General features: G+C 40.8%; 2 protein-coding genes across 4 annotated transcripts in view; one reads left to right on the top strand and one right to left on the bottom strand.

Annotated features, from left to right (window-relative positions):
• The window catches only part of NLN (neurolysin), a 100,021-nt gene extending 75,638 nt beyond the window's left edge, over window positions 1–24,383 (bottom strand). The window contains exon 1 of one of the 2 annotated variants that reach the window (XM_030844404.3): window positions 24,199–24,383. In XM_030844404.3, coding sequence (XP_030700264.1) covers window positions 24,199–24,239 — 41 coding nt within the window. In that variant the 5' untranslated portion in view covers window positions 24,240–24,383. The remainder of the gene's footprint in view (window positions 1–24,198) is intronic. The other variant, XM_030844442.3, reaches the window with a different exon arrangement.
• A 95-nt stretch (window positions 24,384–24,478) lies between these two features.
• The window catches only part of SGTB (small glutamine rich tetratricopeptide repeat co-chaperone beta), a 48,132-nt gene continuing 45,769 nt past the window's right edge, over window positions 24,479–26,841 (top strand). Inside the window, exons 1-2 of one of the 2 annotated variants that reach the window (XM_030844323.2) lie at window positions 24,479–24,717; window positions 25,859–25,980. In XM_030844323.2, the coding sequence (XP_030700183.1) occupies window positions 25,881–25,980 (100 nt within the window). In that variant the 5' untranslated portion in view covers window positions 24,479–24,717; window positions 25,859–25,880. The remainder of the gene's footprint in view (window positions 24,718–25,858; window positions 25,981–26,841) is intronic. The other variant, XM_030844315.3, reaches the window with a different exon arrangement.

Raw genomic sequence — 26,841 nt, 5'->3', positions numbered from 1 at the left:
CTAGATGATCTCATTGTAGGAATGAGATGTACGCCTGTATCCTCCTATGGGTATCCTTTCTCTTTTCCACTTGCAAAGCAGTTCCCCTGGTGTCTTCTTTGGAGGGAAGAAAGAACAGAGAAAGTGAGGAAGGGAGAACTCATTTACTGAGTAGTTCCTATGTGCCAGGCAGTGTTAAAAACACTTATTTAATCCTAACAACATTCTGAGAAATATGTCTGAGGAAGCACTATTTTTAAGAACATCAGTGTAGAAGAAAAGACTTTTAGTTCTTTCTACAAGAAGCAGGGCCAAAAGGTATCGACAATATCATTAAAATATAAAAAACACTTTTTTACAAGATAGTTTAAATTCCACAAATCCTTTATTTTTACAACTGAGAATCAATCTTAATAAGCTGTGCTTACCAAGATAGAAAATTCAAGTTACAAAATTTTACCTGAAGGCTCTTGGTACTAGTCCCTCAACGTATCAAACATATGTGAACTTACTGTTTTCTCTCTGCTGTAAGTGTCCTGTTATGTCTCACATTCCTGCCAATGTCCCAAAGGTTAAAGCATCTCCAACTGGTGAACCCATCCCTGACTCCCAGTCTCTCTCCTGATACTCAAGTTTCTGTATATCCTCAACCTCTTCAGAGCACGGTCTATTCCACTGTCTTAATTGAAACCTGGATCCGTGCAGAACCCATCGCCTTCTCCAGGATGTGTGCTCATTCTCTCAAGCTCCTCATGCTACTGGGTCTTGTGACAGGGTGAACTTTCTCCTAGATTCCCAACATAGTTTCCAAATCATTACTGTGCTACAACCGTATTCCTCTGAGGCTGCTGCCTTCCTGCAATACTACTTGCTATTATCAACCAACCTCTTTGCCACCCCCTCACATTTATCAAGATTTGGCTCTACACTCTTTTCCATCTTAAGCTCCAAAATCATCCCGGGAAGACTCTAAGGAGAGATGGATGAGCTATACCACTCCCTTAACTTCAGTTTCTTGACCTACTTCACTCCAAGAACCTTCATGCTTACTCTGCTTACCACCACTTGGAGATGCTCCTAAGAGATGATACATTCTGATATTCTACTCTCTGATCACAACCTCCTATCTTTTCAGCTTCCATTTCTCTACTCCTATGATTCTTATTTTTCTATCTCCTTTAGACCTCAGGTCCTTTGATCCTTCTCTTTCCTCACTCTACTAGGCATCTCCTGTAGCTCCCCTTAGACCTGGGAAATTACTGCACTTTAAAGGGGCTCACTTTGGCCCTCTTGCATCTGCACTCTGATCAAGAGAGCTGAGAGGAGGTGCCCAGGCAGAGCCTCACACCTGCTGACCACACAACCATGCTTTGAGTACCCAGGATTCCAGAATCCCTTGCTCAAATGGCTCCCAGAGCCTATGCGGCTCTCTTCCCTGGATCAGTCCTCCAGAAGTTGAGCTGTACCATTGGTGTGTGTACATCTCTTGGACTGAGGGGTGGTCATAGGTAGGAGAGGGTGTGGTTGGAGCTTGGACTTACAGGTGGAGATACCCATGCACATGTGAGGCCTCTCAAGGTAGAGGAGGGAGCCTGGGTGGTCTTCCAATTGGACTGTTCTCCCACGTTGCACAAATGTCAAAGCAAGCCTCATCTATCAATCCAACATCTTTCACTAAAACCCCAACTGCCCTGCTCCTAGTCCTTCTGCTATATCCACCTTCAACACCTCTGCCCAGGACCATTTTAACCAGCCACCTTCCCTATTCTTGCATCCAGATTTCTGAACAGGGCTATGGATTTTGACGTTATTATATCATGGTCTCTAATTTGAGCTGAACACTCAAGGCTTCAGGAAATCCATCCATAAAGGTCTGCCTCCCATTTCTCACACCAGTTACTTCACACCATGACCAGCCTCCCCAAATTTCTCCTCTCACTGTCACTAGCTGACCTTGCTGCCTACATTCCTGAGGCCATCAGACAGAAACTCCCTCAACTTGCCACCTACAAACATAGCTACATCTGTATCATCTTCCCCTCTGTACTCCTAACTAGTATAATGGGCACCTTGTTCAAAGCCAATTTCTCACTCTGTGCTTGGGTCCTATCCCATCTCCTCAAGGACATCACTCTGAAATATTATCTCTTTTAGTAGAATCTTAAATGTCTCATTTGTATTGCCTCTTTATACACATATACATGCTTGAGCGCTTAGGTTTCTTCATCTAAATAAATCAAAATCTTCCTTGATACTGGGTGCCCCACTAGAAAACACCCTATTTCTCCCCTTTCCTTCATCCCCAAGATTTTTCAGAGTGGTCTAGCCAGCCCTTGCTGTCTTCATGACCTCAACTCCCTTTGACTCTTCAACCTACTTCAGTCTGGGTCCTGGCCTCATAAAAGATGAAAACTGCTCTCAGCAGGGTCCCCAATGATTTCTAATAAACCCAACTGACATTCTTCAGTACTTACCTATCCTGACTTTTTGTGATATTTGACTGTTGCAAATATTTGACTTCTTTTGTGATATTTGACTGTTGACTGATATTTGACTTCTTTTTTTACTCCCTCTGTTTTGGAATTTTTTTCTCCCTTAGCATCTGTGATAATGATACCTCTTTTCATTCTATGTCTCTGGCTGTATCTTTACAATCTCGATCATCTGCTCTTTTTTTATCCTCTTCCTTACAATTCTTTAGTGATCCTCAGGATTCAGTTCCATGCCCTCTTTTCTTCTCTTTTCATTTTGTACACACTTCCTGGGTATTCTGGTCCACTTGCATGGCTACATATACCACCTGTAGCTAAAGACTTCCACATCTATATCTCTAGCCCAAATCTCCTAAGTTTTAGACCCATATAGCTAACCCTATTGGACAGCTCCACTTGGATGTCACTGGTCACATCAAACTCAGTATGTCTAAAATTAAAGTGACCATCTTCCTTATTTCCCAGAACCAAACCTGTCTTCCTCCTGTATTCCTCATCCCAGTGAAGGTCACCAGTGTGCATTCAGTTGCCCAAGTCTAGGAGACCTTTCTGGACCTTTCTGGATGCCTTCTGATCGATTTTCCAGATTGCCTGCAGAGTAATCTTCCTGAAGGGTAAGTCTGATCATGGCACTCCTTCAGTGGCGTGGTTCAGGATCAAGTTTTGACTTCACTGACTTCAGGATCAAGTTCAAGCTACTTAACAGGGCCCTCTGGATCTGCCCCTATTTTGCTGGCTTTCTCAGTGCCACCTTTCTGCCCTCAAATCTATGCTCTAGGCATCAATAACTACTTTCACATCTCCCTAAAATTGTTAGGCTTTCTTCAGGCCTTTGCAGCATTTTCCCTCTCCCTGGAACACCTTTCTTCTTCCTTACCTGAGGAACATCACGTCTTTCATGTCTCACTTATCTTTCAAATCTCAGTTCAGACGTCATCTTCTCCAGGAAGGCTTCTTTGACTACCTCCAGCTGTTTCAGAAATTCTTTCTCTGTGCTACTAAACTATCCTACATGTACACTGACCAAAGCACTTATCGCACTGGAGAGTATTCACCTACTTACTCAGCTGTGTCTCCAGTATACCCTGACCAGGCACTGGGTTTTAGTGATATTTGTAGACCCTGAACCTAACATAGTTTGTGGTACATGTATATTTTAACTGTGACAAGTTTACCCAAAAAATTCCACTTAAAGTTATTTGTTTAATACTTCTATTATCTACATGTCTAATACACAAGTAGGTCCATCTGAGAACATTTAACTTCCATGGAGCATTATACAGATCCCTGATCTGCAATGAGGGAATACAGACTGGATAGAATGGCATATATTGGATACTCATGTATCCTGAATAGTGCTAATAATTCTTCTTCTGAAGGGACTGCTGCACTAGGGAATCAGACTCAGGAGTAGTACTCACCAGTTATTGAGCCTCCCAGTTTGCATACTTATAGCCCCCTCACAAAGCTAAGCATCTGGTATTTGAGCCACTAGTGTTCCAGACAACAGCTTTTTCATTTGCAGACCTTTTAATCTGACTTAGGATCAAACTCTTTTATGAACAGAATGCTCTGGAATTAAATGCCTTAGAATAAGTCAACTTTAACAGCAAACAGAGAATCACATTCTTAGCCAAGACTGTTTCTTTTAATGTTCTTTAGTAGAATTAATGCCCAGAAAGGTCGTACCAGCTTGGTTTCTAAGTTTATAGAAAATGTAATTAAAATATGACAAAATATATTTACATCTCTACTCATTCCCATCTTCTTTCTCTCAGTTTTAAAGAAAGATGTGTTCCCCAACCTGTGGTCTTCAGCTTTGTGTCCTGTAATTTTCTCAGGTACTGACTACACTGCCTTGCCGATCACTAATTCTTCCACATCATTCCACCAAAAGTGCTCTGGCAAACGTCACTTTGCTATTTTCCTAGTCCTTCTTCCACTTTTCTGACCATTTCTTCTCTGTCTCCTTTGCTGGCTTCTCTTCCCGTACCCATTCAAAAAAGTTGGGTGTTTCCCATGAGTCCATCTAGATGTCAAGCTGGAACTCCAGACCCACAGATATCTCAAATGCAACATGTTCAAAACTTGGTCTTTCTCACGACTTCCCAATCTCAGTTTACCACTCTTCACCTATGCTCCTAAACTAGAAAGTTGTCACACATATGAATGATGAGTATTATCATCACCCCTAAAATTTATTAACAATTAATGTGCCAGGCACTATACCAAGAGTTTACATCCATTTTCTTATTCAATCTTCCCAACAAGCCAAGAGGTAGGCATTATTAACACAGTTTTACTGGGCAGAGAGAAGTAGCTTGCTCAAGGTCACACAGCAGGTATGGAGCTGGGATTTAAACCGAGGCCTGATTACAGAGCCCACATTCTTTTTTTTTGCGGTACGCGGGCCTCTCACTGTTGTGGCCTCTCCCGTTGCGGAGCACAGGCTCCGGACACGCAGGCTCAGCGGCCATGGCTCATGGGCCCAGCCGCCCCGGTTGCATGCGGGATCTTTCCGGACCGGGGCACAAACCCGTGTCCCCTGCATCGGTAGGCGGACTCTCAACCACTGTGCCACCAGGGAAGCCCCAGAGCCCACATTCTTAACTACTATGCTATATTCATGTTGCACCTGAATCCTAAAAAAGGAAAACATCAGATGTGTCACCAACTGCACCTCCCTGATCTTCCACCCCACTTGTAATGGGGAGAGAATAAGGTAGGTAGTTAAAGCATATATACTGACATCACTAGTCTGATCTGTTGTCTATACCACTCCGTGAAGGATTGCTGCAAGGGCTGTGGAGAAATGCTCCACTTCAGCTTTCATCCAGCTCTGAAAAACAGGCCAGCTAGGCATGGGCACCTTTTTTTTTTTATAGAACTTTTTAATTTTTTAAAATAAATTTATTTATTAATTTTTGGCTGCATTGAGTCTTCATTGCTGTGCATGGGCTTTCTCTAGTTGCGGTGAGCGGGGGCTACTCTTTGTTGCGGTGCGGTGCATGGGCTTCTCATTGCGGTGGCTTCTCTTGTTGCAAAGCATAGGCTCTAGGTGCACAGTTTCAGTAGTTGTGGCATGCGGGCTCAGTAGTTGTGGCTCACGGGCTCTAGAGCACAGGCTCAGTAGTTGTGGTGCACGGGCTTAGTTGCTCCACAGCATGTGGGATCTTCCCGGACCAGGGCTCGAATCCGTGTCCCCTGCATTGGCAGGCGGATACTCAACCACTGTGCCACCAGGGAAGTCCCCATGGGCACCTTTTAGTCACCCATTTCCAAAGAGTAAAACAACTCAAACAACTCAAACAACTCAACTCATTGGACAACCTGACAGCGACCCTTTGCACCCAGGTCTCACTTTTTCCAGAGCCCTTTGATTAACTACTCGTAGGTAAGCAGTAAACCACTTGATAAAGTGTATTCCTAGGAAGTTGCAAATGCTTTCTTAAAGTACTCAGGCAAACGAATAACCTATATTTCTTGTGGATAAGGTTCAGCTGAGGCATTCTAAGAAAACTTTCTATACAACAAATGCTAGTTCTCTATTCCCTGGTGATTTCTCAGATAAAGATATTGACTTGTTACCATCCTCTGTGATTATGCCTACATTGCAGATTATATTCCTCCCCCAAAAGGGCTCATTACAAAGGGCTTTCCCATGAAGTATATTAGTTGACTCAGTCACTCCTTCAGTAAACAATGAGGTTACACAGATGAATAAGACAGTTACTGCCTTCCAGGAGCTTATAGACTTGTGAAGAGACACAGAGATGGATTAGAATATCAGGCAGCAAATTTTTTTAAAATATATATGTATATTATTTATTTTTGGCTGTGTTGGGTCTTCGTTGCTGTGCGCGGGCTTTCTCTAGTTGCGGCGAGTGGGGGCTTCTCATTGCGGTGGCTTCTCTTGTTGCGAAGCACGGGCTCTAGGTGTGCGGGCTTCAGTAGTTGTGGCACATGGGCTCAGAAGTTGTGTCTCACGGGCTCTACAGTGCAGGTTCAGTAGTTGTGGTGCACGGGCTTAGTTGTTCCACAGCATGTGGGGTCTTCCACGACCAGGGCTCAAACCCGTGTCCCCTGCATTGGCAGGTGGATTCTTAACCACTGTGCCACCAGGGAAGCCCCAGGCAACAAATTTTATATGCATAAAGCAATGGGGAATTTAGAAGACAGAGCAAGTAACTCTACCTTGGGGAGGTCCTTATATTTCTCTCACTCTGCACACACACACAACCTTAAAACTTGGTTCTCCTCTTTCTTGTATATTCTTTGTATAAAATACTTTATTATTATTATTATTACTACTTCTACTATTATTAGATGTCAGTAAACAGCTAACAGAATTGATCTAGAATAGCTTACTTTAATTTTATTTTGACTAGCGTTTGTGGAAGGTCTTCTAAGTATATTCCAGGGAATGTTACTCACATTAACTACTTCTAAACCCTTAAGTTCAATGTTTTAGTGTCTATATGTCAACCTGATCTATATAATCTGAATTGAAAAAATTTTAAATGAATGATACTTCTCCTGAAGAGCGTTTCAGTCTTTTTAAAAAGAACTCTGTTAGGAAAAAAGCACAAGTTTATTAATTAAGCCCCTACATAGTACCTGGTACCCAGTAAATATCTGTTGAATGAATTAAAATTTCTGTGAATACTGAATGCCAGCCACAGGTTACTTGGAGATACACTAGGAAGGCTGAATGATCTGTTCTCCCAGGTCAGGGGAAGAATGAAGAAGATATTCTCCTTGTCATTCCACTAGAAAGTAAGTTCTTTGAGAATGCAGATCGTGCCTTAGTCATCTTTTTACTTGTTGGCAAATGTGGAAGAATGTATCAGCGCATAGCGTATATATTGTAACTTGAATGAAGTATAAGAAAGCAATGAAAAATCTAAATTAGCCTGTCTTAGAATGACTATTAGTTTTGGCCCCAGACACTAATAAGGTGATAAAGCAATCAAGAGAATGTGCTAAGACAATAAAGTTGTTAAAGAAAAGTAATTAAAGTGATATATCAAAGATACTCTGAGTCATGGATAGATTATCTACAGGACATGCTGGTACACTTAGAAAGCAAAGTACTACAATTTGACTGCTCTTGCTTCCACCTGCTGGTATAGGAAAGTAATTTTTAGATTGGGCAGAAAATGTTTAGCAGCTCTAGAAAGAAACCTTATGAAAAGACTGAACTTTCAAAGTGCTCTTGCCAAAGTTACACAGTACACTGCCCATAAAACAGCCATTCACAAAAATGTACACCATGAACTCAGCTACAAACATATTGAGAACAGAGCAGATCTATCCTAAACATGGAGACATTCCAGTGGCCCTTATTCTGAGTAGCCTCCAGCATCTGATAAAGCCAAAAGCATTACCCATTTTCTTTTATTGGGCCATCCCGTTTTGGTATTCACAAATGTAGCATTTAAATTGGATGACAAAAGTGACCAGTGCAACAATAATGGTCCAATCTTGGTCTTACACAGTGAAAACATACTATTTTGGAAACAGTACCACATAAAATCTCAGTTGTGTACAATTTCCTATATCAACAAGGCTTAAAAGTACAATTAATTATATTATACAAAGGCTCCCCTAGGAATGAATGATTTACTTTCAACTCTTTCTTAAAATGTTAGTGACCCATTTAAAAAAAGGAAAAAAGGCAATTTTATTTTGGATTTTGGAATGTAATAGAAATAAGTTCTTGTTTCCAAATTTCATTGTAAATAAATGAAAAGGGCCTCTTCAAAGTCATCTTTTCCAAGAAATAGAAATAAAAATTTTAAAATGTTAGAAAGAAACAGCTTAAGGTTTTTTTTTTTAACATTTTTATTGGAGTATAATTGCTTTACAATGGTGTATTAGTTTCTGCTTCATAACATAGTGAATCTGTGTGACACTATAAATGTTTGTAATATTTCTACTCTTAATAAATAGAACTTTTAGGGCTTCCCTGGTGGCGCAGTGGTTAAGAATCCGCCTGCCAATGCTCGACCACGGATTCGAGCCCTGGTGGTCCGGGAAGATCCCACCTGTGGCGGAGCAACTAAGCCCACGAGCCACAACTACTGAAGCCCACGCGCCTAGAGCCCATGCTCCGCAACAAGAGAAGCCACCGCAATGAGAAGCCCGCACACCGCAACGAAGAGTAGCCCCTGCTCACAGCAACTAGAGAAAGCCAGCGCGCAGCAACAAAGACCCAACACAGCCAAAAATAAATAAAAATAAATTTATAAAAAAAAAATAGAACTTTTACAAAAGGTTCATATCACTAAGTTATAAAGAATGAAGTAGAAAAATCTCAGGTTCTGAAAATAAGAAACAGAAGATAATAGTCTAATTGACTTGTATAGGACAAGTGGTTTAATAATTACAGGTTTTAAATAAAGTTATAATAAATGAACATGCACAGACTTCTTTTCTTAAATCCTTTAACTGGCTTAAGAAAAGCCACCTGAGACCACAGAGCATCTAAAATCAAGTACTTTGTCACAAATGAAATCAAGACTTCTTCAATAATTCATTAGTAAAGGGTGTACCCACATACATGGAAAACCACAACTCAAAAAGACATTCCACTTTTATTTTTCTCTAGACGGATGAATAAATTGCTTCTGGCACATTTAATTGGTGTTTGGGGCATAATTTTCAGAATTGAAATGCTTAGTAAATTACTCAGGAGAGAGACTTCTCTCCTCAGTACAGTATTTAATACTTAGCCTTTTTTTTTTTTTGGGTCATTATGTTCAGTGAATGATGATGCCCAAATCCTCTTCCTAGGCCTGGCTAATAACTAGTTTGCTTTTATTTTTAAAGACTGGTTCAACCACAAATGGGTGTTTATTATTTTTACATGTGACAATGGTATTGTGATTATTTTTGAAAAAAATTTTTATCTCTTAGAGCTATTTATATACCGAAATACTTATGATTAAAGTAGTATCAATAAAATGTTGGGCATATGTTTAAAAATAATTGGAGGGGACTTCCCTGGTAGCGCAGTGGTTGGGAGTCCGCCTGCCGGTGCGGGGGACACGGGTTCGTGGCCCGGTCCGGATGGATCCCACATGCCGCGTAGCGGCTGGTCCCGTGAGCCATGGCCGCTGAGCCTGTGCGTCCGGAGCCTGTGCTCTGCAACTGGAGAGGCCATGAGCAGTGAGAGGCCCGCAAAAAAAAATAAAAATAAAAATAAAAAATAAAGGCCATGAGCAGTGAGAGGCCCGCAAAAAAAAATAAAAATAAAAAATAAAAATAATTGGAGGATGAAGAGGCATATGAAAAGAGATTGGCCATGAGCTAGTAATTTTAAACCTATACTAATTTCATGACTTCTATTTGTGGCTGAAAATTTACATAATAAAAAGTAAAATTTTAAATTAAAAATAGCTCTAGTTGCTATTCTAACCTCAGACATGTGGTTTGAAAAACATAATAACTCAACATTAAAACAATACTCATGCTGACAAGCAGATTAAAAGGGATAAGAATGGAGCAAACCCCAAGGGAAAACTAGAGCACACGTAAGAAGAAGCTAGAAGAAACTACAGCACAAAATATATTTGACCAGTAAATGAAGGTTCATAAATTCACAGCTGGAAGGGGCCTAAGAAACCAGCTGGTTCAAATCCTTTAATTTAGGATGAAGCTCAGTGATGTTAAGTCAAGTAATTAACTATACTTCACTGCAGATACAGTGAATATTACATTATAAATGGATTATTAGAGAAGATTCAAAGTGATACTGCTTTCTAGTGTATCTAAAACTTGAGGCTGACAACTTTGGACACAGCTATCAGATGGCTGGCTTCCTACTTCATCTAGTTAACGAGTAAGCTTCTAGTTGCTGTTTGGCCACTGCCACTACCATCAATAGAAACAGTGTCAAACATTTACACAGCAGGCACTGCTTTGCATGTACTAACTCATTTAATCCTGTGAATAACACTGTGACAGAGACTCTATTTTACCTCCATTTCTAGAAATGATGAAACTGAGGCACAGAGAGGTCAAATAACTTACCCAAGGTCACACAGCTATAAGTGGTAACTCCGGCAGTCTTGCTCTGGAGTCAATGTTGTTAAATACTAAATCACCAATCACACCATTCACTTTGACAGTTCTGCCATTCTCTTCAAGTTGCCCACAGTTATTAACCTAACACCTTGTCAGTGCCTGCTACTTTTCTTTACTCTTTCCTGTCCTTGTTGAGACAGACAGAGACATAATCAGAGGGCATGGTCCATGTGGCTCTGTGTTGACCCATGCCATATCCCAATTCTCCTGCTGGTCTGGCCAGCAACCCCTAGAAGCCAACTGTCATTTACTTATGTGAGAAATAAGTAAATCAACAGACTATGTGAGAAAGGAAAATAACAATGACACATATTTAATTTACTTCAAGATGGTAAAAATGACTTCAAATTCTTTGACATGTCTGTATATCAGAAGGCTACTCTTTAAAGCAGAGAAGAGAGTTTCCTCACTGATAAAAGACAAAAGGCAGGTTTTAAAAACACTTCCTAACAAAGATGAAGGATGAATAATTACCAACCTTAGGTCCTTGAGGTTTGGAAGTCACACTGAAAGCAAAGAAAAGCACCTACCTGAATATAATACAAAGTCATTTACGCACTTATGAAGTGCTAATTATGTCCATGCACTGTGCTGTTTTTTTAATGCATTATCTCATTTAATCCTCATTGTATAGATGAAGAACTGAGGCAGAGAACGGTTGACAATCATGCCAGAGTCACACAACTAAGTAAGTGGCAGATCTGGGATGTGAACCAGGCAATCTTATTCCAGAGTCTGAAATCTTAACTATTTACTAAGCTGCTTCTTTCAACCCCCCAAAGTTATATTATTTTGTATAAGCCAAGCTGCTGCTTACCAACAGAACAACAGAGTTTCATAACTGGAGGGTCTAGACTGAATCTTTCAACAGCAGCCCCACAAGACTTGGTGAGACGAGGGTGGGAGGAGAGAGGAAGTCTAAGATGACCACTTTTGGCTTTGCATGGATGTGAGTGATAGCTAGAGGGTTCAGGAGGAGAAGCAGATTAGAATGTTTCCTTCTTTTTCTTTTTTCGGGAGAGAGTGGGAAGACTGGGGGAAATTGGAGCTTTATAGGCATTCAATTATAGACATGCTGAGTTTATAATGTCAGTAAGATATCCAAGTAGAGAAGTGGAGCATGCATTTGGAGCTCTGGGGAAAGTAAGCACAGAGCTAGCTGCTAAAGATAAAAGATGAATAAGGCTAGTATGGCAGAAAAACATACTAAAATGAATGTAGCAGATACCTATTGATCTTATGTGTATCAGACACAGATAACAACAATATCATGTAAATGCAATTACAGAATTATATACAAGATGTTACAGTTGGACAGAGAAACAATACTCAGACTGGGAAATCAGAGCAATCTTCTTGGGGAGGAGGCATCAACAGGAATTATCCAGGGAAGGATGGGGTGTGGTATGTGAAGAAGCATAAGGGCAAGCCTGGAATAGAAGACAGGATTAGCAAAGGCCCATTTTCAATCACTGGTAGAGTGTATTGCAAGAATTACAACCAATTTGGAAGTTAGAAATGGGAATCAGAGAAAGATGAGGCTGGTGAGGTTGATAGGCAAGATTCCATGGGTTTATTTATGTCATGCTGGAGACCTTAAACTTTGTATCGAAGCCCTGAGTGAGAAGGTAAGATCTGTATTTTATTTATTTTTTGTATTGAAGTATAGTTAATTTACAATGTTGTGTTAGTTTCTGGTATACAGCAAAGTTATTCAGTTATACATATATATTCTTTTTCATTATGGTTTATTATAGGATATTGAATACAGTTCCCCGTGCTATACAACAGGACCTTGTTGTTTATCCACTCTTTATATAAGAGTTTGCATCTGCTAATCCCAAACTCCCAATCCATCCCTCCCCCACCCCCCTCCGCCTTGGCAACCGTAAGCTTGTTCTCTGTGTGAATCTGTTTCTGTTTCATAGATAAGTTCATTTGTGTCATATTTTAGATTTCACATATAAGTGATATCATATGGTATTTGTCTTTCTCTTTCTGACTTACTTTCACTTGGTATGATAATCTCTAGGTCCATCCATGTAGCTGCAAATGGCATTATTTCATTCTTTTTTTATGGCTGAATAATATTCCACTGCATATATGTACCATATCTTCTTTATCCATTCATCTGTTGATGGACATTTAGGTTGTTTCCATGTCTTGGATATTATAAATAGTGCTGCTGGGAACACAGGTGTGTATGTACAAGATCTGCATTTTAGCTAGGTACTCTAACAGCTGTGGGAAGTATGAAAGGTCCATTTTAGGAGGCAAAGGAGGTCAGTTAGGAGGCTTCAGTAATATGGATGAACAATTAAATTAAAAGTGGTAGTAGGGAGCCTTCCCTGGTGGTCCAGTGGTTAAGACTCTGCACTCCCAATGCAGGGGGCCCGGGCTTGATCCCTGATCAGGGAACTAGATCCTGCATGCTGCAACTAAGAGCCTGCATGCTGCAACTAAGAGCCCACATGCCACAACTAAGATCCTGAAGATCCCGCACATAGCAACGAAGATCCCACGTGCCGCAACTAAGACCCGGCACAGCCAAATAAATAAATACATATTTTTTAAAAAGTGGTAGTGGGAGTGGAAGAGGAAACAATGGGTTCAAGAAATATTCAAGAGATAAAACTCGCAAAGACGGGATGTCATAGTTTCCAGTTTGGGTGGGTGGGTTGGTGGGTGGGACCGTAGCAAATGAACATAGCACATTTACCCTTGCAAATAGAAAATGCAAGGTCAGGTTTGGGGAAACACTACTAGGTAAGTTTCGGAAATGTTGATTTTTTTCAGTGCTTATGACATACGCCAGGGTATGAAACTGTGGTGATATGGCAGTTGGATATATGAACCTGAAGGCAAGGAGAGGGCTCCGGGTGGGAGACATAGCTGTAGATATATTCAGATGTACAATTCTTAGAATGGACTGGGGCATCTAAGAACAGCATGTGGATAAGAACACTGGGGAAGTCTAGAAAAGTATGGAAAGGAAAAGTGCATACCAGGTGGGTTGAGGGAAGGTTTCAGACAGCAGGGTGTGTGGGAGAGACTCTAGCATGTATGTCTGCTCAAAGAAAGGAGACAAAAAAAGGGATTTACAGTAGAAGTTAAGAATAGAAACTTGAGAAAAACTAGGGCTTGAGAGGCAAGTGTCAGGAAAAGGAAGCTTGAAAGAAATTTGAGGATTCCTTGTAATAAAGGAAAATTAGGAATTTGATTCTCTGGAAGTCAAGAAATCATGTGTGGCCAACAGTGTAAACGTTACATGGAGATCAAGCAAAATCAGGACTGAAAAGTATCCACTGCATTTGGCAACTAACACCCAAGACTTAAAGTGTCATCTGATTAGTGGCTCTTCCCTCTCTTGTTCTTTGGCAGCCACATCAAGCTGCTAATTCATACTGAAACCGAAAACAACTCAAGGTTCTAAGTTTTTCCCATGTGCTGCTCTTACATCATCCTGCTCTCAGATAGGTGATGTGTTTAGCTTAAATATAAGACTTCATATTTGATACTATTAAGAATCTCCTCCCGATTAGGATGGTGTTATAGTGAGTTGAGATCCTCTGGAACTTTCATTTTTCACTACTAATTTCATTAGTAGGTCATTTATAGCCTCCCCCCAGTCACTGATAAAGCATTTGTGACTTTCAATATTCACAAGTATAGACAGTCCTTGAATTACAATGGCTAGACTTAAGATTTTTGACTTCATGATGCTGTGAAAGCGATACGCATTCAGTAGAAACTACACTTCAAACTCTGAACTTTGATCTTTTCCCAGGCTTGAGATACATGGGACGATACTCTGTCATGATGCTGGGCAGTGGCAGTGGGCCGCAGCTTCCAGTCTGCCATGCAGTTATGAGGGTAAACACCAATACACATACAACTATTCTGTAACCACACATTTCTGTTTTTTACTTTCAGTACAGTATTCAACAAATTACACGAGACATTCAACACATTATTATAAAATAGGCTTTTGCTAATGTAAGTGCTCTGAAAACATTTAAGGTAGGCTAGGCTAAGCTATGATGTTTGGTAGGTAGGTGTATTAAAAGTATTTTGACTTTTCAACTTAAGATGCGTTCATGGCGACATAACCCCACTATAAGTTGAAGAAGATCCCTAGTCAGTTCTTAATTATCCAAGTCCTTAGGGCTTCCCTGGTGGCACAGTGGTTAAGAATCCACCTGACAATGCAGGGGACACGGGTTTGAGCCCTGGTCCGGGAAGGTCCCACATGCCACGGAGCAACTAAGCCCGTGCGCCACAAGTACTGAGCCTGCGCTCTAGAACCTGCAAGCCACAACTACTGAGCCCATGTGCTACAACTACTGAAGCCTTCGTGCCTAGACCCTGTACTCCGCAACAAAAGAAGCCACTGCAATGAGAAGCCTGCGCACTGCAACGAAGAGTAGCCTCCACTCGCCACAGCTAGAGAAAGCCCGCACACAGCAACGAAGACCTAACACAGCCAAAAAAAAAAAAAAAAAAAATCCAAGTCCTTAGAACTACTTTCTTTTACCTTGAATGGAAGGGAGCAAATTATAAGTTATTATGGACTCACTTGGTATCAAACACTGTGCTAGATGTTCTCACATACAATGGTTCCTGCGCTCCTTACAAAAACTGTAGGAGGTAGTAAATGTTATCTCTATTTTAGGGTTGAAGAAACTGAAGCTTAGTGAGATTACACAAGCATTTGAAACCAGGTCTGCCTCCAACGCCATGTGGTTTGCAAATTTTCTCTTTTTTTTATTAAATGTATTTTTTTAAAGATTTTTTTTTTATGTGGTCCATTTTTATTTTTTTTTGCGGTACGCGAGCCTCTCACTATTGTGGCCTCTCCCGTTGCAGAGCACAGGCTCCGGACGCGCAGGCTCAGCGGCCATGGCTCATGGGCCTAGCCGCTCCGTGGCATGTGGGATCTTCGCGGACCGGGGCACGAACCCGTGTCCCCTGCATCGGCAGGCGGACTCTCAACCACTGCGCCACCAGGGAAGCCCTGATGTGGACCATTTTTAAAGTCGTTATTGAATTCGTTACAATACTGTTTCTGTTTTATGTTTTGATTCTTTGGCCCTGTGGCATGTGGGATCTTAGCTCCCCTACCAGGGATCGAACCCGCACCCTCTGCTTTGGAAGGTGAAATCTTAACCACTGGACTGCCAGGGAAGTCCCTGCAGATTCTCTTTCCCTTTTTTTTTTTGGTGTAAATCTCTACATACTGAGCTTTGTTCTTTTTCCAGCTTTATTGAGCTATAATTCCCATATAACATTGTATAAATTTAAGGTGTAGTACATTCTCTTTCTTGGAGTCATTTCATTAGTTTTTAGCATGTTTGCCTTGGACACTCAACTTACTCAATGTGCCTATTTCTAAATTCAGGTAAACAGTCTGAGGGGAAGAGAACTCCCTCCCCTAGTCTTCACACGTCCAAATCCCACCACTCTTCCAGGACCAATTATGACCTTGCCGCTTCCTTTTATCCTGAAAATAATCTCTCCTTCCTCTGAACTCCCATATCAATTTCTCTATTACTCTCTGTGGTACTTATCACCCTCCATCTTGTATTATAATTATTTATGTATGTGCCTTATCACCCTTACTAGCCTGTACTGCCTTGGTCTTTTAAGAAAGATCAGAATAAGAAATTGCCCATACAAAGTCTACTTATGCATTTACTATGTAAGTATTATTGAGGCTATTATTCATTGCATTCACTCAATTTCCCCTGTATAATGCACCCACATGATAAATTTATCTCATGAACAGTACCAGGAAAAACTCTGTTTCTGATAATTTTTAATGGTATGTTTTCCCTTTGCCTTTACTGCCAGAAAGTTAACAGTTCTGAACCCAGTTAAAAGAATTAGACTGACTCTAATGTTTAAACATTTTTTTTGCCTAATATTCTTTTCCCTTGATTAATCTTAAGGTGTATTTTTAAGGTAAGCAATCACAAATTAATTATGGTAAAGAGGGGGAGTACAAAGTAAATTTCAACAAGCAAATATTGGGCTGGCCAATATTTGTGACATGAGTGAATGAAGATTTGAAAGTTATGTATAGGTTTCAATCAACCACATTCTACTATCCATCATTTCTGTAACTTTACAATTTTTCAGTGTCATTAAAAACATTTTGATGAGCTGTTATACATCTTACTGAGTCGCCTTGGTCCTTTTTGCCATTCTAAGCAAGTTTTTTTTGTTTTTACTTCCCTTCAGTTTCTTTTGTGCAGTTATGGGAGTATAGTACTTATAGCACAGGGTCTAGATCTAGTAGAGCAGGAATGAGATGTGTTCCAGTATATGAATCCACCATCATGGCTTTTTTGGGTTCTCCTGGGTACTTCTTCCACCAAGTAGGGCAAGCTGCATGTCATTACCTTCCTGGTCTGTACAACAAGTTAAGTATTTTGGCTTTCCTCAGGATTATACTCTGCTTAATGTCATGTGTTTCCCCAGTACCAAGTAACTCCCAGGCCATACAAGTCCAGAGAGTCTGGTTTCTCTGCCCTGGGCTGACCCCACACCCACTCATGAGAAGTTCACCTTTGTTAACTTCTCAGCTTGGTTGCTTCTGACCCAGTACTTCAGAAACTAGCACCTCTTTCAACTTCTTTCATATCCAGGTTGACAATGTAGAATGAGCTTTGCTATTAATATATTAATGTATATTAATATACAGAGTATTCATTAATTAGACTATTACTCTACAGATCCACCAATTGGTCTGTAAGGCACCAAGTCACTATTTGAATGCCCTCAGTGGTGACAAGGGAATATGACAAAGATCATGTCTTTTAACATATGGCTTCTCTTCTGCCTCATATCACCTAGTATATACTCAAAATTCCTATGAGTCTATTGGTTAGGTTAGCTTCCTACTGCACTCTACTCTGTAATTTTTTATTACACGACTAGATCTAAATTAATACTTAGACATAAATTTCCTCTTGCAACTTTTTTTTTTTGCATAAAGAAATTCACAATGAGCTATTTCCTATAGGGTTTGAAATATTTACTTCCTACTAGAAGTTATACTGTTATTGTCAATATAAAAATGCCAAATCTAGGCCTATACTCCTTAGATATCAGGAATGAAGGCTGAATTTTCAGTTATTACCACTGATGACATCTTTTCATCCATCCAGTCACTACATATGGTTGTTAAGCAACTACTCTGGGAACAACACCATGCTAAATGCTGGAGGTACAGACATGAACAACAACAAAAAAACAGGCTCCTGATCTCAGAAAACTTGTGAACTACTGTGGAAGACAAACACTATTAATAATAACGTGTATGCTACGGAATTACTTACAGTATTCAGAGGGATCAAATTTAGTAGGAGTCAGGCAAGTTGACCCTGAGGAAGTGCAAACTAAGCTGATATTAACAGCATCTATCCCAATCTGTTTTAGAGATGTGTTTGATTACTTTCTGAGTCCTTAAACAGAGTAAGGGCATGAACCCTTGTGGACAGGGATAATTTGTCATGTCCACAGCTCCATTCTCAGAGTTAGCTCAGTGGCTGGCATAGGTAAAATACACTATAAATATGTACTTTTGAATGGAAATCAAATGAAATGTATCTAGAATATATAAATAGTACTTAAATTCAATATGAAAAAAATAAACAAGCAAATAAGAAAATGGGTAAAAGACACTAACAGGCATAAAATACAAATGGCATATAAACATGAAAACAGCTCAAACACATTAGTAAACACAGCAATACATAAAAAACCAAGAGGTACCATTTTACAACCTTGGATTGGTAAAAGGTCTGACAACACCAAGAATTGCTAAGGATGGAGGATCAATGGCTACTCATGAAGGATATACAGTGAGAGGGAGTAAATTAGCATCACCACTTTGGAAAAGAATTGGACATCATTTGGTAAAGTTGAGAATGTACATATGTCCTACAAACCCAGCAATTTTTCTTAGGTCTTCCCCTTGCACATATGTATCAGGAGAAAATAAAAGAATATTCATAGCAGTATTGCTTATAATAGCAAATAACTGGGAACAACCCACTGACAAGAAAATGGATAATAAATTTTGGAATGGTCACACAAGGAAAGACCTAACAACCGAAAAAATGAACCACAGCCATGTCAAACTAGTTCCATCATGTGAAACTAAACCATATATTGCTTAGGGAAACATGCATTTGGGATAACATTTTTTTTTTGGGGGGGATATGCGGGCCTCTCACTGTTGTGGCCTCTCCTGTTGCGGAGCACAGGCTCTGGACGTGCAGGCTCAGCGGCCATGGCTCACAGGCCCAGCTGCTCCGCGGCATGTGGGATCTTCCCGGACCGGGGCACGAACCCATGTCCCCTGCATCGGCAGGCAGATATTATACCACTGCGCCACCAGGGAAGCCCTATAATAAGTTTTAAGTTGAATGACAAGTATTAGCTAGGCTGTGGAAAGGTAGGGGAAGAGAAGCATACTCCAAATAAGATATTAACATGTGTTAATTTAATGCCAGGAGATGAGGATATGAATTCTCTGGCTGAAATATTGAGTTAAGAGAAGCCGGGAGAGCTAAGTCAGACTGTATAGGGCTTTATAAACCATATGAAAGAGTTTTGATTTTATCCTAAGATTCATGGCAATCAAAAGAAGAATTTTAAACTGGAGTGTGACACATCACATTTGCGTTTCATAAAGATCTCTGTTTTCATAAGGAAAGTATATTAGTAGGAAGCAAAAATTGAGGCTGAGACTGATGATAAAGATTTGGATTATAGCGGTGGTACCTCGAATAGAGAAAAGAGAAAGAATTTGAAGACTTGGGAGTTGACAGAAACGTTACAGAGAGAAGGCCAGGAACAGCTCCAAGGTTTTTGACTTGGGTAACTGGTGACATTCACTGAGACAGAGGACAATGGCAAAAGAGAGGATTTACAAGGGAATGCTGTATAGTTTAGAATAAGGTGGTGCTGAGATTAAACAATAATTTAACAGATGCTCAGTAAATATTTGTAAAATGAAACAGTGACTGAATATGAGACCTCCAAAAAAGCTGCACAACTGGTAGTTGGAATCTACTATCATTCATTTTCTTCTCGTTTACATAAATAATTTGTGTTTCTTTATGCTGTGTCTTGCCAGAAAATTCCTATGAGGATGTGAAAGCTGTATAAATATATAATTTTCAGTGTTAGAATGATAAGATCTAACAATGTAGCCTTATAGTATACATGTCATGCTTTGTGGCAAGCAGCCGTCAACTGTTTCAGTCCCTACAACCCTGTCTACAATGTGAGGCAGAAAAAGAATTTTCTCTTGGTCTTGACAGCAAGTAAGATTAGGTATCAAAGATACCAGCTAAGTGTGTCTAAGAAATAAAGAGGGTGCCCTTTTGAACGCTAAGCAGGAGGTATAGATAATCTCAGAGTAGGTGGAAAAGGACAGGGTCTTCCAAAATAAGCTATGGTAAGTCAGAAATCCATATTTTGCAAGCTGGACTTTCTCTTATACTTAGTGCAGTTTCTGTGTTGATTTCCTTTTTGCTTCACTTAATAAGAAGAAAAAGTCTTTCAAAAAAATGTCAGTCTTGGGGCTTCCCTGGTGGCGCACTGGTTGAGAGTTCGCCTGCCGATGCAGGGGGCACGGGTTTGTGCCCCGGTCCGCGAAGATCCCGCATGCCGCGGAGCGGCTGAGCCCATGAGCCATAGCCGCTGAGCCTGCGCGTCCGGAGCCTGTGCTCCACAATGGGAGAGGCCACAACAGTAAGAGGCCCGCGTACGGCAAAAAAAAAAAAAAAAAAAAACGGAATTCAAGACAAATCCGAGAAATTGGGTGATTTAATTAAGGCCACAAGGTTAGTTGAACAGCAAGTACAATTCAATCTTCAGATCCCCAGTCTACTTATTCCCAAGAAATTGGCTAAATATCCCCATCAATGATCCTGGCTGCAAAGCTGGATTTGGGAAACGAGTATACAGCAACTATAACAACAGGAAAACCCAAGAGAAATCATAAGCCAGTTGAGTAAAAACCTAGTTACTCATATAACACTAAAATGAATTCCCAAGTGTCAAAGGAAACAGGAAATCAGGAGTACATAGAGGGCCTTCCATGTGGTCGGTCAAGTGCTGACTCCTTTAGGAAGATACAGATTTTGAAACTGAGATTCTGCGATTAAGTCACTCACAAGAACCATGGGTGGATGACTACTACTACTGTAGAGTATGTTGATTAACTGCAATATACGCCCTTAAGTAACAAAATAGTTAATATATTTATGGTAGATTGCTAGCTTCTAAAAAAGTAATAATTGTATGGCTTTTTACACTTATTTCTTCCATGCATAAACAAAGAATATGCATAACACATACCAGTGGTTCTCAAAATGTGGTCTGCAATCCTATGGGGAGTGGTTCTTGAGACCATTTCAAGGAGTATGTGAGGTTGAAAGTATTTCATAAAAATACTAAGACATTATTTACCTTTTTCACTTGGTTGACGTCTGCACTGATGGTGAAAAGCAATGGTAGATAAAACTGTTGGCACCTTAGAACAAATCAAGGCAATGACACCAAACTGTCCTAGTAGTCATTATATTCTTCACTGTCACTCCCTCATGCTAAAAATAATATAAATTCCACTTTAGAATGTCCTTGATGAGACAGTAAAAATTGTTAATTTTATTAAATCTCAATCATTAAATATATGTGTGGCAAAGTAGGCATAAAGTGCACCGGCTGAATACAATGGTTGTCCAGAGAATTTGGTTGTGCAAATTAAAAGCACTTGTGCAATTGACTGAATTGTGAACTGAAATAGCTGCTTTTCTCATGGAACACCATTTATACTTGAAAAAATGACTGACAGACAAACCATGGTTACTCAGACTTAAGTGTTTTGCAGAAATCCTCTCAAAAATGTAACATAGTAAGGCTGTCACTTCAAGGAAAACAACTGATAGTATTTGTTACCGATGATAAAATTTCAGCTTTCAAATGAAAATTAGAATTTTGAAAAAGTGTATCTGCCACCATGAGCTTGCCAGCTTTCTAGTATTTGAAGACTTTTATGATGGGATGATGATATTAAGGAATATGATTATTTGATAATGTAAAATATGTCAACATTAGGAAGCTATGTATAACACAGTGAGCCACTATTTTCCAAATGAATAGTGTTTGATATTACAAAATCATGCATAGGTAAGAGACTCATTACAAGTGTAAAACAGACCTATGGATTTTAACGTTAACAGTAAGAAAAAGTACGTTGATAGTTTCATATTTCACATTGCAACCATTCTTATAAAAACTACACCTTGTCAAACTTTGATGTGATATCAAAGAACACCCATGATTATCTAAAACGTCTATTAAAATTAAAATACTTTTCTTTTTCCAACTACATATGACAGGCGGGATTTTCTTCATCTTCTTAAACCAAAACGAACCAGTGCAACAGAATAAACGTGTTAGCAGATGTAAGAATCCAGCTACCTTCTATTAAGTCACATATTTGTTTTGCAAAAACGCAAAACAATGCCACTCCTAGGATGGTTCTTATTTAAAAATAAATAAATAAATAAAACAAGTTGTTGATGAAGATGTGGAAAAACTGGAACTCTTGTTCTTTGCCAATAGCTGCCAATACAGCTGCTGTGGAAAACTGTAAGGTGGTTCCTCAAAAATTAAACAAAGAATTATCCTGTGATCCAGTAATCCCCCTTCTAGGTACCTATTCCAGAGAATTGAAATTAGAGACTTAAACAGAAATGTGCATGCCAATGATCATAGCAGCATTACTCAAAGTAGCCAAAAGGTGGAAACAACCCAAAGTCCATGGATGAATGAGTGGACAAATAAAATGTGGTATATCCATACAACAGAATACGACTCAGCCTTAAAAAAGAAGGACATTCTGACACATGCTACAACACGGATGAAGCTTAAAGACATTATGCTAAGTGAAATAAGCCAGTCTCAGAAGAACAGATATTGTAAGATTCCCCTAGTATCAAGTACCTAAAATAGTCGAATTCAAAGAGACAGAAAGAATAGTGGTTACCAGGTACTGGAAGAGGGGATAATGAGGAGTTTCAGTTTGGGATGATGAAAAAGTTCTGGAGATGGATAGTGGTAATGATTACATAACAATGTGAATGTACTTAATGCCACTGAATTGTGCACTTAAAATGATTAAAACGGTAAATTTTATGTATATTTTACCACAATTAAAAATAAAAACCCAAAGGAAAAAAATCCACAATACCAAGTTCTCACTGACTGTTTTGGAGATGTTTTGTAAAATAGTTATTTTTTGTTAAAAATGTTATTTATGCATGTAATGAATTTATTACTGTTTTAAAAATAAACTAATAAACACTTTAAAAATCTCCCTGGTTTCATTTCTAATATGGTAAATAAGGAAAGATATAACCCACATAAACAGAAGCTCTTAGGTCCTCAGTAATTTTTGAGTGGTAAAGAGGTCCTGAGACTAAAAAGTTTGAGAACTACTGTCAAATATGAAATTTATTCTCTCTTCTCACACCTGCGTTATAGGAAGATATATATTTCTTCATTTGTTGGTATAGCTTCATTTGAGAGCTATACCACTTGCAGCCTGCAGACTAAAAGGACAGTCTGAAATATGGTCAAAATCATCACACTAACTCTTTATGATCACTACTGTCCCCAGATGCGCCAAAACTGTAAGGACGGAGTAGCCTAAAGCTCCACACAGATGAGTGGCAACGTACAACAGAAAACTGTTAAAAAGCTTACAGGCTGATTGCTAGGTTCTAAAGGTTTTATAAGGATCTAGCAAGAAACACATATTTCCCTTTTTCTGTTGGTTCTTCATTCAGATTTTCAGTTCAAAGCTAGATTTGGGAATGCGGGTGGTAGTGGCATTGTTTCTGAAAACCATTCCATCCAGCGCATCCGTGCAAAGAATTTAATTCTCTCACCATGTTGCTACTGGTCTATGGCACAGGGGTGTGGCGAGGGTGCTAAGGAAGCAGTCCAAAACAGCAGCTGGGGCTGCACCAAACCGTGTCCAAGCAATCATTTCCTCCATTTGGGGCCAAGTCAATTAGCCCCGGCCAGAGGCCAAATGTTTTATGGGAAGTAAATAAAAAGGAAATTAGAAAGCATGGACGGAAATAAGCAGCAAAACCATAGCGGCTGCATCTTGTACGAGTGTTAAACGATGTGTATGTTAACGATGTGCATGAGGGGTAAATGAGAATTGTTATTCGAGTCTACAGCTGCCGGCACTGTTAACGACAGGTCTGCAGTTCTGGATGGGGACGAAAGTCAAATGATTTTCTTATCCCGACCATCTTTCTGCATTCGTTTTGGGCTGGGCCTGGGACCAGTCTCACTGCTTGCAGCTGAGGCAGTCCCAAACAAAGGGGAATGGACGCCCTCTCAAGGGAGCGGATGAAGAAAAGGTGGCCCCAAGTTCCCGCGCCAGGTGTCCCTCGGGGTAGACCATGCGGACTGTGGGAAGGGAGGGTTCCAGGAGCGTCGGAGGGGGTGCTGTTTGGAAAGGCTGGGCGGAGGCGCCTGGCAGTGACGGGGCGGAAGACCCCGCTCTGCCCAAGGTCAAGGTTAACACGCGCACGGGAGGTACCTGTGGAGGCTTCGCACAGCCGAAAAGCACTGGGCTATCATGGGAACGCCGAAAGGCGACGGCGGCTGAGGGAGCGCTGTCCTCCGGTTTGGGGGTGAGGGATTCGGGACGCCGGGAAGCCGCACGGCGGCCTAGCAGAAGAGACAAGAGCGGCGGCGGCGACAAGCTCCTCCTGAACCCTCCCACGTGCGTCAGCCCCAAGCCGGCGCCCACTTCAGCCCCGCCCCGGCCCCGCCCCGGCCTGCGCCGGGCCCCGCCCCGCCCCGCGCCCGCTCCGCGCCCCGCCCTGTGCGTCTTGCACCGCCCCGGGGGCGGTTCTGGCGAGGCTCCTCAGCTGGGTTGAAGCGCACAGCTGGGTGGGCTAAGGGGCGGCGGCGGTCTGGGAGCTGGGGAAGTTTGGGCCACCGCTCGCAGCGCTGCGCTTCGAAGCCAGGCTCAAGCCCGGAGAATCAGCGGGGCGGCGGACCGACTTACCGACGCCCTCGGGCCCGCTGCCACCGTCTCGCGTCCTCTTCCCTGGTAAGGGGCTTCTGTATGGGAGGGGTCCGTCTCCCGCCGCCCCAGACCGGGCCTGCACCGCGCACCCGCAGCAAACCCCGTCAGGGCCAAGGCGAGGCCTGGGTACCGAAGGGAGGGAGATGGAGGTCGATGTGCTCTGGGGAGAGGAAGGGGGAGAAGCCCGGAGGAGGTTGCCCTTCTCCATTTCCCCTCGCACCCCCGCTCCCCTCCCCCCCCACCAGTCTTTTTTCACCCTTCTGCCCTGGGGCCTTATTTAGTACTTGCAACCCCATGGCCTATTGGCTGGGCTCGCTTTTAAAATAAGCACACAAATAATAAACGTCCTAGTGGTGGGTACCACACCCTGGCTTTGAATTAGGGAACCTGGGGAGCAGATGGATGATTCGATTTATTGGAAATAAGCCATTAATGCATGATGGCCCTGCGCCACTGTTTGGATGCGATAGTATTCCATGTGAATGAACATGACCCAGAGCTTCCAGTTTGTCCACGAGAGCACAGCTACTGCAGAGAGCATTGGTCGGTTTGTAGTATCCATCGACTTAGGCAATGATTTTCTGACATGTCTTGATTAAATAGAAATGCCATTTTTATTAAAAATGACACCCAATGGCTGAACAACCTTTCCCTAATATATTTTCTCATCACATAACTGTCTCCACCTACAAAAGTAGGTGGAGTGTAAATTGTGCATACATTTGAAAAAAATCTCATGAAACAGAGGAAAATACTCAGCGTGGATCAGCTTCTGAGTCAGCAGTATGAAATCTCCCTCAACTTAGTACTAAAGCCTTTTGGGGACTTCTATATCTGCATCTATACCCCTGTCCTTTTCTGGATCTGTACCATATAAACTGTTAAGATACAGTGAACTATTCAGTGAGAATTTAAGCTATGTTGTACATGTTTTGAGAAAGATTTTACTTTTGCAAGTTTTAACATAACCTAATATTACTGGGTGTAAATGAAAATGTCATACATTAGCATATCTATACTTTGTGCTCTCTTGACTCTTTAAAAAGAAAGAAGTGAAGATAATACAGACTTTTTACTTTTAATGTAATTTATGACCCTTGTGATTTATAATCTTCACTGATTCTTTAAAATTACTTATTTCAGTGTTTTCCTTTTTCTTATCAAGGAAAAGTGTTTAAACTTTAAAAATGTCATCCATCAAGCACCTAGTTTATGCAGTTATTCGTTTCTTACGGGAACAAAGTCAGATGGATGCTTATACTTCAGATGAGCAAGAGAGTTTGGAAGGTAGGTACCTGTTCTCTATGTTCATTTGTGTTATAATTATAAATAAAGACTAAAATAGCTATAAGCTATTTTTGTTGTATCAAAATCAGAACATTTTGTAGATTTTTCAAGGAGAGAGACCTTACAATAAGGTTATGGTGTTTTCATTCTCTGAGGCTTGTTTTGTGTTTTACAATTAACAACAAGAGGACTATTGTTTTTTATTTATTTAAAAAATTATTTTATTTTATTTATTTTTGGCTGCATTGGGTCTTGGTTGCTGCACGTGGGCCTTTGGCGAGTGGGGGCTACTCTTCGTTGCAGTGCGCTGGCTTCTCATTGCGGTGGCTTCTTTTGTTGTGGAGCACGGGCACTAGGGCACGCAGGCTTCAGTAGTTTTGGCTCGTGGGCTCAGTAGTCGTGGCTTGCGGGCTCCAGAGCACAGGCTCAGCAGTTGTGGCGCACGGGCTTAGTTGCTCCGTCACATGTGGGATCTTCCCAGACCAGGGTTCGAACCCGTTTCCCCTGCATTGGCAGGTGGATTCTTAACCACTGCGCCACCAGGGAAGCCCAACTATTGTTTATTTATTGAACAACTATTATGTGTCAGAACTATGCTATTCATATTGTAGGGAAATTTTTCTCCACAGTAACTGTTAAGTTAGTTATTATCCACATTCAACAGATAAGTAAATGAAAGCAGATAAAGTAATATAACACAGCTAATATGTGACAAAGCTGAGATTTAAATCCTGGTTCTTACTTTGAAGATCTTGTTGTCTTTTCCTAATAGGAAAGCATCCAGTTTAGAGTCAATATATGAAAACACCTTGGTCATCATAAAAGCACTATGCAAGTCTAATAATTATATCACTATTAAGC

Source organism: Globicephala melas, chromosome 3 (assembly GCF_963455315.2).
Source record: "Globicephala melas chromosome 3, mGloMel1.2, whole genome shotgun sequence".
Lineage (NCBI taxonomy): Eukaryota > Metazoa > Chordata > Mammalia > Artiodactyla > Delphinidae > Globicephala > Globicephala melas.
The sequence above is the reverse complement of the archived record's forward strand: the minus strand, read 5'-3'. Positions and strand labels throughout refer to the sequence as shown.